This window comes from Vipera ursinii, assembly GCF_947247035.1.
Source record: "Vipera ursinii genome assembly, chromosome: 6".
NCBI lineage: Eukaryota > Metazoa > Chordata > Lepidosauria > Squamata > Viperidae > Vipera > Vipera ursinii.
The window spans coordinates 37,426,654-37,445,141 of record NC_139515.1 but is presented as its reverse complement, the minus strand read 5'-3'; the positions used below and the strand labels follow the sequence as shown (position 1 = coordinate 37,445,141).

The window sequence follows — 18,488 nt, the reverse complement described above, 5'->3', positions numbered from 1 at the left end:
GGGGTTGCTGGTTCTAATCTTATCACTCTGCTATTGTTAGCTAAGGGGACGCGGTGGTCACTGAGTTAGGATGCTGAGCTTGTCAATCAGAAGATCAGCAGCTTGGCGGGTCAAATCCCGAGTGCCGCGTAACAGAGTGAGCGCCTGTTACTCGTCCCAGCTTCTGCCCACCTAGCAGTTCGAAAGCACATAAAAATGCAAGTAGAAAAATAGGGACCACTACGGTGGGAAGGTAACAGCGTTCCGTGCCCCTTTGGCATCTAGTCATGCCGGCCACATGACCATGGAGACGTCCTCAGACCAGCGCTGGCTCTTCAGCTTGGAAACGGAGATGAGCACTGGCCCCTAGAGTCAGAAACGACTAGCACACATGTGCAGGGGAACCTTTACCTTTACTTTATTGTTAGCTATCAAATCTTGCCCAAGAGATTTTGAAAGATCCTGTCTTGAATGGGCTTTCTGCTCAGTCTTTCTGAAAGGGATTATCAAATCTGCATTTCTACAGAGCTGGCTTGCTTAGTTTCTGCTTAGGGCTATTAAGAAAAACTGGGCCTGCTTTTCTACCTGTAAGATCCTTTGGGGAAATATAATATTCTGCCTTTTTAATATTCCCCAAAATATTTCCTTCTCTGGGGGGGGTGTGACTTCCCACACAATCATGTGGCAGGGAGTCGAATGCGTTCAGTCCAAGCTCTATTCAAACTGATCTTCCTTTTATTTCAGTTTTCCAAAATCATCAATCAGGGGTTGATCTTTTGTTCCTCTACTGTTTGGGCAGTTTCCTTTCTGCACAGGTGGAAAGAGCTTATTTTCAACTAGGTAGTAATTTGAAAGTTTTTGGTAAGCAGGTAATTAGATTGTAGTTACCTGGTGCTACCCCTTTTGTTGGATCTTTCATTGCCAAATAGGTTTTGCCAGCTGTTAGCCAATCTTTAGTTTTACCTTCTTGCAGTATGCTGTTAAACTGCTTGACGGTGAATATAGACCATTCAGATGCCCAAATCCATGCAATTCATCTTTACCTGATACTGAATTTTATTTTTATATTTTTATTATTAATATATCTGTTCTGAGAAATTATTACTAAACATTTAGATAATTAGAGCACATAGAAAAAATGATTTTGCTTTAGCTCAGTTCTATCAGCTGAAACAAATTTTTACTTTTCCTCTGCAAGAAAATGATACATTTTCATAAGAAAATTAAATTGCTCTGGATTAACATTAACTTGTGATTTGATAAATTTGGAGTCTTGGGTAATATATAGTTTTCAATATTTTGAAAACTGTTTCAAACTGAAAATTACTTTAAAACTGTATTCATAAACCAAGACTTAAGATTGTTAAATAAGTTGTATTTAAAAAATTAAGTAATAAACTTGTATTAAAAGTATAAGTTATGCAAATGATATTAATTTGCTTTTGGTGATTTTCTCTTTATTAAATTTATATGGCTGCCCAACTTCCACATGGTGACTATCATGTGATATACACACTGTCACATGTTTATGTGGAACTCAAAATTTCATGGTTAATAAAAATAATACAACACTACGGCAAGTTCCTCATTACTGCAATGTGATCTGCCAATGCCTCATACAGAAAGTGTTAATGGATGTGATGGTACAATGAGACTAGAGTTTTAGAGAAAATAATTGAAATGTGGAATGTTACACAAAATATTTTAGATGTAGGCTTCCCACAGTAGAACTCAACTCTTTGATATAATAATCATCTCTATCTTATAAGGGCTTACCCATACATGAAGGTATTGTTACAGTACTGCATTTTGCATTAACTCTCTAGTCAATTTTTTACATCAAACAAATTGCAGAATTCAAGATTTTATCAATATTATCTCCCTTTCTCCTTGAGGTTGATGTGTGATCTGAAATCCTAACCAGGATGTTGATAATTGAGGTAGCCTTAGAATGATTTTATCCTATTGTATAAATTAATTATTTATAGAGTGTCTTTGAGAATGTTGACTTCTGACAAATGCCTGGACTAGTCCCTGCAGTTTTCTTGGCAAGATCTCAGAAGTGGTTTGCCATTGACTGCTTCCGAGGATTGAGTGAGAGTGATTGGTCCAAAGTCCCCTGGCTGGCTTCATGCCCAAGAAAGACAAGGTCTCCTGTTTTTAGCCTGATGCTGTAACTGCCACAACAATCTGGCTGTTCTATCATTAAGCAACCTCAACTGAAGAGTGTATACAATATTCAGAAGACTTCCCAGAATTTAGCATGCATAAGTTTCTGGCAGGCACATTATATGACATCATTTCCCTGGAATTTTTCCGAGTTAAAGTATTATTTAATTTGTCCCTTCCCTGCACTGTCATTACCAGTGAGAATTTTAAGTTTGCCAGGGCCACACAGGGTTCTTGGAAGCAGTTACATGATCTCAGTTGTGACCCCGCTGAAACAGGGGACTTGGCTAAGATAAACAAACAAACCTCTTTCCTATTTTAAGGCTTCCGCCGAGCTACTTCGAATACTGTCTGAATAAAACCTGGCGTAGGGTCGGCTTTCGGCCAGCTTACTGAGAAATCTCTGACAGAGACAGGGAGGTTCCTGGAAGTCGCAGTGTCAGGGTAACAGAATCATTTCGGGGTGTTTGGGGAAGAGGGGTGGAGCCACGAAGCCCAATGTTGGTACACACAGGAAAGCCTCTGCACGCTACCGACGCGAATCCTCGCCCTTCCCTTCCATTGCTCGCTCGCTCTGACGTCGCTACATGCTTCTCTCAAAAGCGGAGGCATTAGCGCGCGTCCCCCAGAACCGAGCGTGCTGTTCCGCGAGTGGCTTCCCGTCGCTCTCGTTCACCTGAACGGTTTTCTCCTGAGCGCGGGGGCCTTTGTCTGATTTCACCAGAAGTAACCTAACTTATTGTTTTCTGTCGGCCTGACATATTACAACTGTTTTTTTAAATATTATATTTAATTTAATTTATTACAAAAATAATTTCGGACTGTCAGTATTTAAGGATTTTTTGCTTCCGTTTAAAAAGAGAAAACGACTGAAGAAAGAAGCTCCGGAACTTTGCGAGTTTTAAGCTTTGTACATTGAGGTAAAATATTCTGAGGTTTGGGGGAGAGGCTCGAAGAAGGTATCTGCAGCTGGCTGAGTGGGTTAACTGCGTTTGCTAGTGGACTGATTTTTTTTTATGTAAGAATGTGCGAGACTTAAGATGTGAGCGGGATAGGGAGGGAGCATGGGGGAGGGAGAATCCGTCAGCCGCCGCTAGCGCTTCTGTATCACAGAAGGGCGTCCAGGGTCTTTCCCCTCCCCTCCCCCTCCATTGCTTTTCCAAACCCTCCCTACAAAAGACGTCGCTGGTGATGCAGTCTTGTGACTGATTTGCATTGTTGTCCACATTTTCCGAAGTAGGATTCCCGGGAAGAAGCGAGGAGGGGAAATAAATAGCTGGAAACGGTCCGGAAAGTCTAAGAGATGTTTCGGGCGGCAGTCAGTTAATGTTAGAAAGGGACTGTGACAATCGGTTGCTTAGATTGCATCATGTAAAGTTACGGGCAAAAAGAGGACAGATGGGTGGAGTTCGTTCGCTTCCAAATCTGATTACGCGATCATGTCGCGAATGTGAGTGTATCTGTATTGATAAGCTTCTCTGATCTTAACAAGTTAATCTACCTGCAGCGGGTGTATTGTGTTTCTCAGTCTCTGGATAGATGAAAGCGGAGGAGACAAGTGAAGGCTCTTTGCTTATCTGCTTGGCTGGGCAGAGAAGCCTTCTTTTGCCCTGGCGCCCTGGCTTCCCAGCGTAGGTCTTTTGTTCCCCCCCAAAACCACCCCCTTTTCAGACAACGTGTGCTCCCAGTGTTCTAGCTGGAGATATCTTTGTTCTCCTCCCAGTACTTTTCCTTCCCTCGCCCCTCTTCGCTTATCCCGCCCTTCTCTGCTGGTACTTTTCCACTCGCCTGGCTGAATCAGCCGCGATGAGCAGCAGCTTCGAGGCAGCGTCTCACGTGACCCGCTGAGGGAGACTACTGCAGTATTGACGTTTTCCCTTTACCTTCGCAGACGAGGCAGGACCCGCGGCCGCCAAGGACAAAAGATCACGAGGACCCCAGGCGGCCTCTCCCAACCCAAATAAGTCTTTGGCCTGATTGACCCGTTTCCTAAGAAATCCTGGATCCCAGTATGACCAAAGCTGAAATGGGCAAGCTGAATAGCACCCGAGAGGAGGACAGCAGCAGCTATAGCTCTAACAGCAACGACTTCAGCTATCACTACCCCACCAAATCAGCTGTGATGAAGAGGTCAGGGAGATTTCTCTGCCTTATTTTGAACCACAGTACAACAGCCTCTTCAAATACCTGTCCCAGTTCCCCTGAACTGGGGATGGATGGATGGATGGATGGATGGATGGATGGATGGATGGATGGATGGATGGATTTCTGTTTTTGGAATTCCCCCACTAAAGGAAAATCTTTTAAAATGACCATATCACAAGCCAGGAAAAAGAAGAAAATGTTGCACGTTGTTGACGCATTTATTCAGATTTTAACTCAGTTAAAAATAAGTGGGCTTTTACAATAGTATTTAAAGTTCCTCTTTCCCTTCCTTTCACAGCCATTACATAGATATGGATCCAGAAAACCAAAATTTTTTACCTGAATCCAACCAAGGGAAGAAAAAATATGAAACTGAATATGTAAGTGGTGTTTTTTAAAAAAATAAATTTTATTACAAAACCTCTTGCAAGTAAGAACAAATTGTGAACTTTCACCATCTTTATTATTTACAGCATCCAGGTACAACTTCCTTTGGAATATCAGTATTTAACCTGAGCAATGCTATTGTGGGCAGTGGCATTCTTGGACTTTCTTATGCCATGGCAAACACAGGAATTGCACTCTTTGTGTAAGTATTAGAATGCAATAAAATCACATTATGCTATTGTTTTAGGAAAATATTTGTTGGTGCTTTGCTTCAAGCCTAAAACATAATTCTAAAGTATCTGAACACAAGCCATTAACATTGCTAGAGGCAAGAAGCAGTGAACACTTACCTAGAAATACCTTGAACTCACAGAAAATTGAGTGGCAAATTTATGTGATTAGACTACAAGTTACTTTGAGCAGAAAAATTCAGCTCAAACTAGTAATTTAATCCCACTAATTTCAGTTGAAGAATACAGCTCATGTTTATGTTTACATTTCTCATATTGGAGTCAGTAGGATTTTAAACATTTAGGTTTGAATGGCTGATGTACATCCTCTTTCTTTTTTATGGGCAACAGAAATTAAAGAAAACATTCTGAAATTTTTGAATTTATATGCTATAAAAATGAAATTGCACTCACTTTTAGTGTTTTAGTTAAAATTGGTTAAGTTGCCTTTTCTTTTGTTTGAATGCTGTGTCTTTCCTCAAAAATGATTTTACGTTAATATAAATATCGCTGCGTTTTTTTCTCAAATAGTGGGGGAAATGCTTCAATTTATCCAGTTTATTTTTTGGATTATAATGTTCTACAACTAAACTGGCTGTTGACTTTGGGCCAGTCATTCTCTCAGCCCAACAACAGTGTTATTGTTGTGGGAAAATAGCAGGAGGGAGGAGAATTAGGTATGTTCATCGCCTTGAGTTATTTATAAAAATGGGAAATAAATTAACTAGATTTGCCATCCTGCATTTTGCCTATAACATCATAAAGCATTTGTCAGTTTTTCCTTGACAATTTCTCATAAAGAATATGCTGTAGAGTTTGCTATTTGGTCCAGCTTTAAATAAGAAAAAAGAATGTATCAGATTACAGAGAGAAACAAATCGAGTAGAATTTAGCTATGTAGTTATTGATATGAAAAGCAAGGAGATACATATAGATATATTTCCATTAGAAGGCTATTTAAGTCTAAAAAGTTAAATAACTGCATATTCAGAAAGGCAAATATAGTGGCATGCATATGTTGGTTATTAATAGAAACCAAAGAAATATGGAAATAACTTTTATTGTTTTAATGTTAACTGCAGGATTAAAAATCAGATTATGCCTCTAGGGATTTCTGTGACAGCAAAACAACCTTCCAGCATCATTAGAAATTAATATAAAATCCAAGAGCAGTTGGAATTTCAATTCTGTCTTTCACTATCCATATTGGCAATAAGGAACAGTCAAGCTCTTGAAGGCAGTGATCCTAGAAATATTTACTTGGGAACAGGGTCCACTGAATTTTAAATAACCTATCTGCTATACTGTTAAGTTCAAACAGCTTTGGTCCGTCAAATTCATCTTTAAATATAAATACATTCAAAGTCTGGATGTAAGCTCATGTTCAAAATGGCCCAATTTTCTTTAACTGCAGCTGCATATTAATCCTTCTGAATTTCCCCTTCTCTTTTCTCAGGTTCCTCAAAATGATTTATTTATTGATGGACATTTGGGGATGTCTCAACATGCAGTATGCTGGTAATATTACTGTTGCCACCAAAACAAACTGAAGTGTGAAGCACATTTTAGTGTATGGCATTTATTTTTATTTTGCGAATTATTTTAAAATTGTTCTTGCTAGAACATGAAAAAATCCTAAGCAAAAAGTGCCATACAGTTTTGTTTAAAAAACCCCAAATACAATAATTGTACTTTACTGTGCTATTTCATGCTCCAAAAATGTTTTGTAGTGGTTACAATGTAATCATCATAATGCATGCTAGTGAAATTCTCTGAAGGGCAGGGTTTGACAAAAAAGTCAGAGGCAATACACACAGAGAGACAGAGACACAGAAGTTGTCAGTACATTTTGTATCAGTGTAAGTATATTAGAATAAGCAATGAGTTCAGTGAGGCTTGCAGACAGATATAAAAAGGTAACCCACAGCTATGGGTTTTTTTCGTAAATTGTTTTCTATTGGAAATTAATTTCTCTAAAATATATTTTAAAGCAAGAACTAATTTTTTTAAAAAAGTGATGAGGCCAATCTTGCCTCGGGGAAGAAGATTCCACAGTATGAGGTCCATGGCAGAAAAGACTCACTGCTGAGGGCCTGCAAAATGTAATTTCATAGTTAACTGAACCCATAACATGCCTTCTTTGCACATAGATGGGAACATAAAATTGGAAAGAGGTGGTTCCCCCAAGCAACTCAATGCCATGCCATGAAGGGCTTTAAAGGTCAACACCAGCACCTTACATTGGACCCAGAAACACACTGGTAAACAATGCACCCACAAAGTGGAGGTGTGACGTGTTCTACCAGAAACAAACCTAACAACTTGCACCATTGCATTTGGCATCTGCTGAAGTTTCCAGATAGTCTTCAGGAGGAGCCCAATATAGTGTGGATTGCAGTAATCTAACAGAGATTACCAGGGCACGGATGACCATGAGTAGATCTCCTGATCTAAAAATGATTTGTGCTAAATTTATGTTTTTAAAAGTGGCAGTTGGGCACTTTTTAATCCTTCTTAGACTGTTCCTTGCCCTCTGAGCACAATAAATGTTCCTAATATATTCACTGCATTTAAATTTATATTTAATTTCATTATTTACTTTGGGAATAATGTGACCCTATTAAATTTATTCATTTTTCAAACTCATTGTAGCCAATAAAGAATTTAAGTGTGTTCAGATAGTTCAAATTTAACTCACTAGGAGAAATATGTATATATATTTATATGTTCTTGATACTTTTTATTTATATATTCAATTTCAAAACAAAACATTGCATTTGTATTTCCTTTTTAGAATTCTCTTAGTCTTCGTGTCAATATTTTCTCTGTATTCCGTTCACCTTCTTTTGAAGACTTCCAATGAAGGAGGTAATGACAGTAACTATTTGTCAGTCATAGATTCGACACTCCCCTTTTCCCTTTCTAAATTGCATTCTTTAAAATCTCTGTTCCTAAAGGATCTTTATTATATGAACAATTGGGAATGAAAGCATTTGGCATGCCTGGAAAACTTGCAGCATCTGGATCAATTACAATGCAGAACATTGGAGGTAAGATCCTTCTCAGACACCCTAAAAGCAGAAACCCTTCTTATTCCAAAAACTATTTTTTCCACAAAACATGCTTTCATTAACAAATTCAATAATATCATTAGGAACTGTATTTTATGATTTTTATATCATATTATTGTAATTATCTACAATATTATTCACTTGCAGCTATGTCAAGCTACCTTTACATCGTGAAATATGAGTTACCATTGGTCATCAAGGCATTTTTGAACATTGAAGAACATTCAGGGTAAGTCCTAGAACTGCTTGATAGAATTGTCTTCATAAGAACATATAAAGGGACATTGATATTTGAGGATTTCTGTTGAAACAGGTTAAGTTTAGCATCTTAAACAAAGGTAAGTAAAGTAGTAAATTTGGTGGAGCAGTGGGCTAATGCCTCCTTAAGTAACACCAGCTGCCTGCAGTTAGTGCAGGTTTGAGGCCCACCAGGCTCAAGGTTGACTCAGCCTTCCATCCTTCTGAGGTAGGTAAAATGAGGACCCAGATTGTTGGGGGCAATAAGCTGACTTTGTAAAAATGCCACTGGGGGGGGGGCGAAAGCCCTAATAAGCAGGCATATACATAGAATGAAGGCTATTGCTAAGCACATTGATTTGTGCTTCTTAGATTGTAAGCCGCCCTGAGTCTTCGGAGAAGGGCGGGATATAAATGGGATTTTTTTTAAAAAAATCCAGTTATGCTTTCCTGCCTCTGGAGAGGTCTGTTTGAAAGATCTGTCTTTTTTTCTCAGAAAAGAATTACAAATATCCATGAAGTTTGATAATACAATAATTCCAAGTAAACTGGTTAACAAATTTGTTTAAAAAATGATAAGAGAGAAAGCAGGATGCCAAATGAATGGTCCATCTAGCATTGGATTTCCAACCAACAGTGGTTCATGCTACATTGGGGCAAGTTTGTTTCTCTTCCCTTCATTGACATATCTGAGACGAAAATCTTTTGAATGCATTGTACCAGCCTAGGGACCTAACAGAAAATGAAATTCTGTAAAATGCAACATTAAAAATTAAAATATTTTAATAAATTTTCCATACTGATGAATGCTTCTTATTTGTACACTATAACTGTGTATATAGTCTAAAATATTACTGTTGGAATTATTTAAAATATTAAATATGTTTAAAATATTACATTTTATAATTAGATATAGATGCATAGGTTTTGGCACTAGGATTACTGGGTTTAGAAGATTAATAGTTACAGTAGGTGATTCTTCAAGTTGGTTGAGATTCACATAAGGAGCAAGCAAGAGTATAATAGTTCCTTTGCTACGTCTGTATGTACATATATGGAGGCATTATATTGGTGCATAATAAGTGAATGGAAGACAAGTTTAAAATAGATGTTTATTATGCTGCTTCGGGGCAGGAATATTTGGATCAACATCCCATCAGTAGCACATTTGTCTCATTATAAATTCTTTTGAAGAGAGTGGAATCTACCTGAAACACTGACTTCTGTGGAACTTAAATTAATGGACTATAATTACTATGACTCAGCAAAACAAAATTCCTTGCAAATTAAGTTATGAAAAGTACATTTCCATAGTCATGGTCTAGTGATTCAGGCACCAAGTGGGATACCAAGTCCTGTCTTAGCTATGAAAGCCAGCTTTATAACTCTGGGCCAAGTCACTCTCTCTCAGCCCAGCCCATCTCACAGGATTGTTGTTGTGGAGAAAATAAGAAGAGGAAGGTGTGTTTGATACATTTGTCATCTTGTTTACTATTTACTATTTAAAAATAGTAAAGGGATATAAATAAATAAATACAAATAATCAGATATTGAAATGCATATGAAGAAGGGACTCCAGAATGAAATCATTGTCTATCCTGCATTATAATCTCAAGCAATCCTCAAAATATAAAATCTCCACTTGACGTTCAGTTCCTGATGTTCTGTCAATATGTACCTATAGATTTATTGGCAGCAGTAAGGAAGAAGTTAAACATTTCCTTCTGACAAGTCTTTTTGACTTCCTGGTCTAGGTTAGAGCCCTTGAGCTCCTTAGAAGTTTCCCATTCAAGTACTAAGTAATACATTTTCAAAACCAATCTAGGTTGGCCAGTACTTTCACTTGTGGAGACAAACTAGCCTTTAGTGATTTTTAAATTGTCAGTCAGATTTCAGCATGTACCTTCTTCTTTTCCTTCTAGAGAATGGTATTGGTATACCAATGGCGATTATTTGGTTGTATTAGTATCCTTGGTGCTCATTCTTCCTTTGTCATTGTTGAAAAATTTAGGTAAGTGGTTGTTAATGTTGATATTAATGTGGAATAAAGAAGAAAAACAATGGTTAACTTACTTGCAGTCAGTAAGAGAAATCCCTAATAGTCGAGCCAGTTTTTCTTTTTCTGTATTCCGTATATGCAGATGTAAATAGCACGATCAAATTCATGAAACCCTCTGGTTGAGCTATGTTAATTTAAAACAATGAATGAATTAAACATGATGACTGCTCTGAAAGGAAAGTGTAGCACTATTTGCATCACATTAAGTATTCCAATTTTATATTGGCTTAACTTGGAATATATTGTGTGAACTTAAATGGGCTACATACAGTATATTCATAGTGGATATATGCCAATAGTTAACTTGCTAAATTAGACTATTTGCCATTTGGAATAATTTGAACTAATTATATATTGGAAAAGAAAATCTGAATACTTGATTAAAAGTGCACTGGGTAATTTGTAAGTTGATAGTAAATTAAAATATTTTTGACAACAATTCCTACTAATGTCTGTTGAACAAAGATGGCATAACAGTTCAAAATGCTGAACATCTTATTTTTCACATGTACTGCATGCTTTAAATTAAAACATTCCTTTATCATTGCAGGTTATCTAGGCTACACCAGTGGATTTTCCTTATTGTGCATGGTCTTCTTCCTTATTGTGGTAGGTATTGTTTATTTATCTATATTTTAAACTATTTAAATAGTAGTTCAAATGCTTTCACAGAAACTTGTAATCATATCTTATAATTATAATGGTAATAAATTTATTGTGTGAAATCAGCTGTGATTGTCCTTTGTTAGGTCATTTGCAAGAAATTTCAAATTCCTTGTGGAGCGGAACATGATCTAATTAATACAACTCTGAACATTACCATGGAGCAACTGGTGATTGCAAATGAAACAAATGTTAATGCAACCTATGATTCCTGTGTACCGAAATATTTTATCTTCAACTCAAAGGTAATAATTAAACTAAGTAAGTATGATTGTGATTTCTGCAAAGTGTAGTCCTGAAACTTCCTGTTTAAATCATAAAAGCTGTTATAGCAATACTGAGATCAGTATCTTGTTCATTATCCTTGAATTAAAGGGAAAATAACTATGGGTGAGGGAATAATTTCATCTTTGCCCAGTTGTTTGACCAGACAGAATATTTAAATAATAAACTAAACCACTATGGTATAACCAGGTATCACCTCATACAGCTGGAGTTTTCCTTACCTACCATATATCACCCATTATTTACCTCTTTGGAATTAGTTTGCAAATATGGAAAAATGTTACATAAACAATATATTTTATTAGCCAATGATTTAAAACATTGAATAGAGTGATTGATAATCTGCTTGGTGATTTGAATAAAATTGGATATGTAAACAACTGTGCACAATTATGTACTAACAAATGCTTTTCTAGTATTTAATATATTTGAGTAGGATTAGAAGTTCCAATTGCCTTCAGGCTATTTACTTTTCTTCCACCTAATCACATGGGAAAGTTTATAAATAGGAAGGGGAATTATAGATAATGGTTTGAACTGTTCATAGAAAAGGAGGAATATGAATGAAAAAATGCAAAATATGCTATTTAGAATTATAGCTGTAGTTTTTCAAAAAACTGCCTGAGTATCTTTTAAGTTAATATAGAAATAGTCATACACCCATTTTTATGTTTTCCAGACTGTCTATGCTGTACCAATCCTGACATTTTCTTTTGTCTGTCATCCTGCTATTCTCCCTATTTATGAAGAACTGAAAGGGTATGTCATGCGCATTCACATGCTTTGTGTTTTCAAAAGTGTATATAAATATGGAATGATGTATTTCATAAATATTCATAGCAATTTATTTGTTTCTTTATAATAGCCGAACCCGCAGAAGAATGATGAAAGTATCCAATGTTTCATTTTTTGCTATGTTCCTCATGTACCTTTTGGCTGCTCTGTTTGGATACTTGACATTTTATGGTAAAAAAGCAACTCTTCTATTTAAGTTTTGCATGTTAATTTTTGATATATCGTTGAGGTGTGAACAAGTCAACCAGCATAAAGCAAGCTCACACTGTTTTGCCTTTATGTAAACGTGCTCCATTGTAGCATTTGTATGTTCTAATTAAGCAGGCAATCTCAACTTAAAGCAATAGCTTAAACAAGCTTCCTTCCTTCTGTAGAAAAATAAGTTCCACAAATAAGAATTGGTCATTCATTTTTGAGTTAACTGGGTCTTCTGAGCTCCATAACTAATAAAAAGCAAGACCTAGTAGACCAGTGGTGTCAAACTGCCGGCCCGGAGGCCAGATGTGTCATCCAGAAGCCGCACCCACCCCATTGCCGGCAATGGCGAAAAGGCTCCGTTACATTGCACGACATCACGTGATGTCATGAGTTTGACATGTCTGTAGTAGACTGATAAAAAATATTTCCTGTAGAGTTTTCATAAGAAAGGCTCTTCAATTTTTAAAAACAGCAAACCCATCAGTCATTTTGAGACCATGTTATGTTTACATACAAATTAAAAATGGCTGTCAGGGAGGTTAGGATCAATCAATTTTGTGTGTTTTTTTTGTTAATGTTATACTAAATTGCACTTATGTTCTGCCTGATTGACTTCTGTGGAAGGAAGACAAACAGAGTACATTACCCACTGGGTGCAGGGTTGGAGACTGACTTCCTAGTTCTATGTCATCTGACATTCCCTTCTACTCAAAGCTGTTATAAGGAGGAAGAGTTAGGAAGTTTGAATCATATCATAGTCAGTAATTTTCATTTCATTCAGGTAACAGCTGTATAATTTAATCGCTCCTTGTTTATTGAAGGGTATATCACTGCTTGTAGCTTTAGTTTTACAAGCTTTGTAGCTTTAGCAATACACAATGTGATGTGCAATAACAATAGAAATACCATAATGGTATTAGATGGGACACTGACAAGTGGTCAAATATTATATTGAAATAAACGTTTCTGGAATTCAGCCACTTCAGAACATTCTTTAACTTAAAAAGCTGACTGTGGCTACCACATTGCAATGCATTCTATATTACAATGCTGTATAGTCACACAATTCTATTTGCAAATCAATTATAAACTTTTTTAAAACATGCACAGGAATCTTGTTTATTATGTGAATAATAAAGTTAACAAATATTCTGCATGTCCCTTTCCAGGAAAGGTGGAAGCTGAATTGCTTCATACTTATTCAGCAGTGCTTCGGAATGATAATCTCCTTCTGATTGTGCGCTTAGCAGTCCTGATGGCAGTCATTCTTACTGTTCCAGTTGTGATTTTTCCAGTGAGTAACTTTATTTAATGAAGAGAATATAGTGCTAATTTATGTTGAAAGTTGGAAATCAAGTATTTATGGAGCTTACATTTATTTCTAATTATCATTTCATTTTTTAAATCTTCTGTCATGTCTCTGTGTTCAGTCTGCTTTTCTTTTTTCATCATTGTATAATTAGAATAGTTAGAAGGCAATATAAATTCTATATTCTAAAAGAATATTTAAAATTTATTTAAATATTTAAAACATTTTTGGGAGGGGATGAATTTTAATGTGACTTTAATAACATTAAGTAATTCAATTAATGTTTATTTTACAGATCCGCAGTTCTGTCACACAAGTGCTGTCTGCAGGCAAAGAATTTAGTTGGGTTCGTCATTGTATTATTACAGGAGCTATTTTGGTATGCACCAATGTTCTCGTCATTTTTGTTCCCACAATTCGAGACATATTTGGATTCATTGGTGAGGATTGTTTGTTACTTGTTTAAAATACCTATTGTTCTAAAAATGTCTATATAGTGTAATAAAAAATAGGTGGTCTAATTAAACTTTATGGTTCATTCAGGTGCCTCCGCTGCTGCCATGCTAATCTTTATACTTCCATCAGCTTTCTACATTAAACTTGTGAAAAAAGAATCCATGCAATCCGTGCAAAAAATTGGGGTAGGTACTTATCATTGTGTTTACCTAATAAAAGGGAATGATTTTTGATATCCATAGAAATATTAGCTTCATTCTTGGACAGTGTTTGACTATAAAACTTACTTAATTACCATGAATGTCTGCATTAACTGTGCTGAGACCTTTTTATTAACTCACCCATCTCTTTTTTTCTTTAAATGTTCATTCCTGTAGGCCGCTAAAAAATCATTTTGGAAATTAAGAGCATAACATAAACACCATATTTAAAAGTCTAGCTTATTTGTCTGAATTTTCTTAGCCTTCCCCAAAAAATAAAGGCAGAATGTGTTCAATGTTTTTCATCTTGGCTTTGAATGATGCAAGTCTGAAAACTGCCAAAAAAATTTTAATTTATATGTATAATAGACTGTTTCTTTCATGCCCGTGTTTCTGACAAAATAAATTCAGTATTTTCATATGTTACTTATTTAGGCTCTCCTGTTCCTGCTAAGTGGCACAGTTGTGATGATTGGAAGTATGACCTTGATCGTTGTGGATTGGATCAACAATTAACCTACCTGCTTTATTCATTTGTCTTCATTCTGCCATCTTCTGGGAGGAAAAAACCTTCTGCCTATGTTTGCAGCTCTGCTTCCTTTGATGCTAGTACTTCTAACAGTAGAACAGATGGATTTTAAAGAAAGAAAAACAAAAGAAACTATTCTGCACAAGAATAGATACTAACATCAAGTCAGCTGAAACTTTGGCTGAGTGAAGTGACTTTTTTTTATTCCATTCCAGGGAATGGACGACTCTCTCTGTAAAAATTTATCAAGCCATGTTGGGCTTTGGACATTGTTACTTGGATTCTTTCTTTACTTGAATGTGCCTAATGGAAACAGTTGGTGTGAGAAGTAAATTAGTTTACAGCAAGTTGCTAAGCTAGCCATTAAACGGAAGGGAAAAAACAGTTATTATTTTTATACCAAATAACTATGGACTCAAAAGCACTATTTTGACTTTTAAGAAAACATTTTATAAGTTATCAAATAAGGGTAAGAAAAAAATCAGTATACTGTTTAATCAGTATCGTCAGTTCAAAATGTTTGCCTGTCTACAGAGACATGTTCTTAAAATTATATTTTTCACCTCAATAAGCTTATTTTTTAAATCTGTTATAACTAATGTTTAATTGACTAATCTTGAAAGAATAGAATTAAAATTAAATTCCATTTGTAATTTTAGTTATTTTAACACTAAAACCAAACAGATTTGTTAAGAAGTCTCAATTATAGTATATTTAATCAATTAGTTTAAAGTACTGTACTGTGTTTCAAGGAGCCATTTCCTCAAATGTAATTTTTTGGGGAAAAAACCTCAGAGTGTCTGATATATTAATTTATGGCATCCTGTTCTAATTGGAGCTATATCCAAGCAACTCTTGAAATTAATGAAAATTGTATAGGAGCATTATTTGGCAAATTGCTGGTCCATTCACAAAATATGTTTTTCTTTTCATTTTTCTTTCTGAGGTACTCAGTAGTGCAATTACAGAAGATAAAAACATTTTTATTCTTTTTTTTAATTTGGTTTTACCAAAGCACAATAAATTGTTAGATAATGTGATGCTCCTAGCAAAAAAATCTGGCTTTTTAGTATTTAAAACAAAAATATTGTGGTCGTGTTATAGTTTACTGGAGGTAAGGTATACAGATAGTGTGGTACTTTTCAGATGTATGTTTTCATTCATTATTAATATTTTATATCATGTTACATAATTGCACCAGAATTTGGTGCATGTGACAAATGGGTTTCAGTATTATTGGAACAGTGGGGTAACAACCATAGGTCAAGTACAGTAGATATCCAGAACATGATCCTGCCCTGACTGGACAACAGATATTACACAGATTATAAGCATTCAAAGAACATATGAGCTGGGCACACATACCTCACTTCTGTCTGTCTCCTATTCATCACTCTGCCCAGAAACTCAAGAAGAGCTGAATGTTGATACAGGTAATTCATACATACTTCCCATTTCTATTATTAACTTAAAGAGATATTTAATGAATTTGCCATGTGGGATAGAGGATAAAATCTTCTCTATTATGCTTTGTAGTAATAAATCTGTGTTGCAAGTGCTGCATTTGTCAGAGAAAGGAGCATGTTCTATTTGGTTACTACACATATTAATTATACTATTTCAACCCCAGGATGTAAAGGAATTTAGGACACTTTTTTAATTTCACAAAAATTTCTGAGCAGATTTTCTACCAGAATCTAAAAAGACAGAATTTAACTAGGTAACATTCAGATAGTACTAGGGTGCTTGTAATTTTTTCCCTTACTGCCCTAGAAAGGCTAGAATTCAAGCCATGGTTCTAGGCAGAACAATATAATCTGTATTTGAATAATACTTGAGAAAATCTCTTTTATTCCTAAAATGTTAGTAACCAACACTAGTACTGTTAAAAACATAAAACTTATTTTTTGATCTAGATCACAGGTCAAACTCACCACGCCATGTGATGTGTCACAACAGATCGCAACTTTTCGCATTGCCGGAGCTGGGGTGGGTGCACCTCCACATGATGCAACTGGCCCAGGTTCTGGCAGTTTGACACCCCTGATCTAGATTGTCTAAAGAAAACATCTTAGAATTTCAAATTATGGATTGCACGGTTTTATTTCATTTGCAAGATCAAATTTCTCTAACTACTCCTGAGTACCACTAAGATATCTTGTTTGCTAATATACAAATATGTGGTACACAAACTTCTCAGGAGCTATTTAGCCACTATTTGTCACCTCATTGTAAAATTACTGTCTTCCATGTTATTTTACTCACATTATGTAACATGTTATTTATGGAACAGTAACTTGTTGAAGTTAAAACCTATTTTTCAATATTTATAGGTAACCTCTGTATATAAATTATTATACTCTGTGTGTGTGTGTGTTTACACACACACACACACATATATATACACACACTGTAAGTATATTGTATATAAGGTAAGGTTAGGATTTTGATTATGTATATAAGTTTATGTTAATAATTAGCACATTAAATCCATAATTCTTTCATGTTGTATATCCAAGAAATTACAGGCAAATCTCTGGAGAAATTGTATACCAGTGATCAATTGTTTTTGCATTTGTTATACAAGGGCAAATATTTTTTAGAAAATCTAAAAATGTACCCAAAATGTATTAGTTCAATTCTATATTTTCCTTTCAGCTGTACAACCCATTCTATACTGCAAACTAATATGAAATTCCTTTAGCTTCCAGAGCAGTTTGTGATGTGAGAAAAATGGGAGCTACTATTTGACAGCAAAAAAATAACATCTTTTTGATTCAGAAAATTTCCTAATTATCTGGAATCTGGGCCATAATTGTAAAGTGAGAAAAGTAATTTTACAATGTACAATTTGCATTGATGTTTTCAGTGATTTTTCATACACAGGTATGATTTGTATATATCATGTATATATAGATAAAGAGATACATGCTGTATTGTTAGATCAACAATTTAATTACAATTATTGAAAAGAGTGCTACACTGTTTCAATGAAACACTGTAAGTTTTAGCTAAATAAAGATCAGAAGAATGTGCAAGAATGAAATTTATTGTCTATTATATAATATAAATATTTGCTCATGTTGTGCTTTACAGGTAAATCAATTTTAGGCAGTTGACAAAAGTTGCAGTTGCCTTTGAATCTAAACTATAAGATGTGTTGACAGTTCATATTAAGCCATAATTTGTATTAATAAAGTTTACTGAACATGCAATGATTTCTAATTCCACATATTATAAGCCAAAACCAAATAAGTACAAATTATGCATGATCATAATATGCAGCATTTACAGAAGTGCATTGCACAGTTCTTGGTATATAAATATATATAACTTTAATATTGGACACATTTCATCACTTGGAATTTAAAACAAACATCTAGTGATAAATATTAATATGGGCAGTGCTTTTTTTGTAAAAGAAAAAGGTGCCGGAACTCACACATGTCATACAACCCGCCTTGCCTACCCTACAAGGTTCCATCCAAAAAAGGTGCTGGAACTCCGTTCTGAGCTTTCTATGAGAAAAAAAGCCCTGAATATGGGCATGTTAATAAAAGTCATGTGGAAACATTTTCAACAAGGCAGTCAATGAGTTAATTTTATTGTTGAATGTATAACCTGCCTCTGTGTTTACTTCATCATTCAAGACAATTAAAAATGCAAACTATAAACTGAACAAAATTAATAAAATTAAAACTAATAATTACAATCACTAATAAAAGGTTCACAAAAGAAGACTTTTACCATCTTCCTAAATATTGGGAATGGAAACC

The 18,488-nt window shown here is 35.3% G+C and overlaps 1 protein-coding gene across 3 annotated transcripts; it reads left to right on the top strand.

Annotated features, from left to right (window-relative positions):
* The first annotated feature begins 2,766 nt into the window (after positions 1-2,766).
* SLC38A2 (solute carrier family 38 member 2) lies at positions 2,767-17,927 on the top strand. Of its 3 annotated transcripts, none has more exons than XM_083365107.1 (16): positions 2,767-3,068; positions 4,040-4,278; positions 4,592-4,673; positions 4,767-4,882; positions 7,705-7,778; positions 7,868-7,960; positions 8,129-8,210; positions 10,141-10,229; positions 10,828-10,886; positions 11,027-11,185; positions 11,905-11,984; positions 12,091-12,191; positions 13,388-13,512; positions 13,823-13,967; positions 14,071-14,168; positions 14,619-17,927. In XM_083365107.1, exons 2-16 carry the CDS (start codon positions 4,160-4,162, stop codon positions 14,697-14,699), a joined length of 1,503 nt encoding a protein of 500 aa, XP_083221233.1. In that variant the 5' UTR covers positions 2,767-3,068; positions 4,040-4,159; the 3' UTR covers positions 14,700-17,927. The 3 variants fall into 3 exon arrangements, with proteins under 3 accessions (XP_083221233.1, XP_083221234.1, XP_083221235.1); XM_083365108.1 differs by lacking the exon at positions 2,767-3,068 and adding an exon at positions 3,393-3,598; XM_083365109.1 differs by lacking the exon at positions 2,767-3,068 and adding an exon at positions 3,658-3,779.
* The last annotated feature ends 561 nt before the right edge of the window (positions 17,928-18,488 follow it).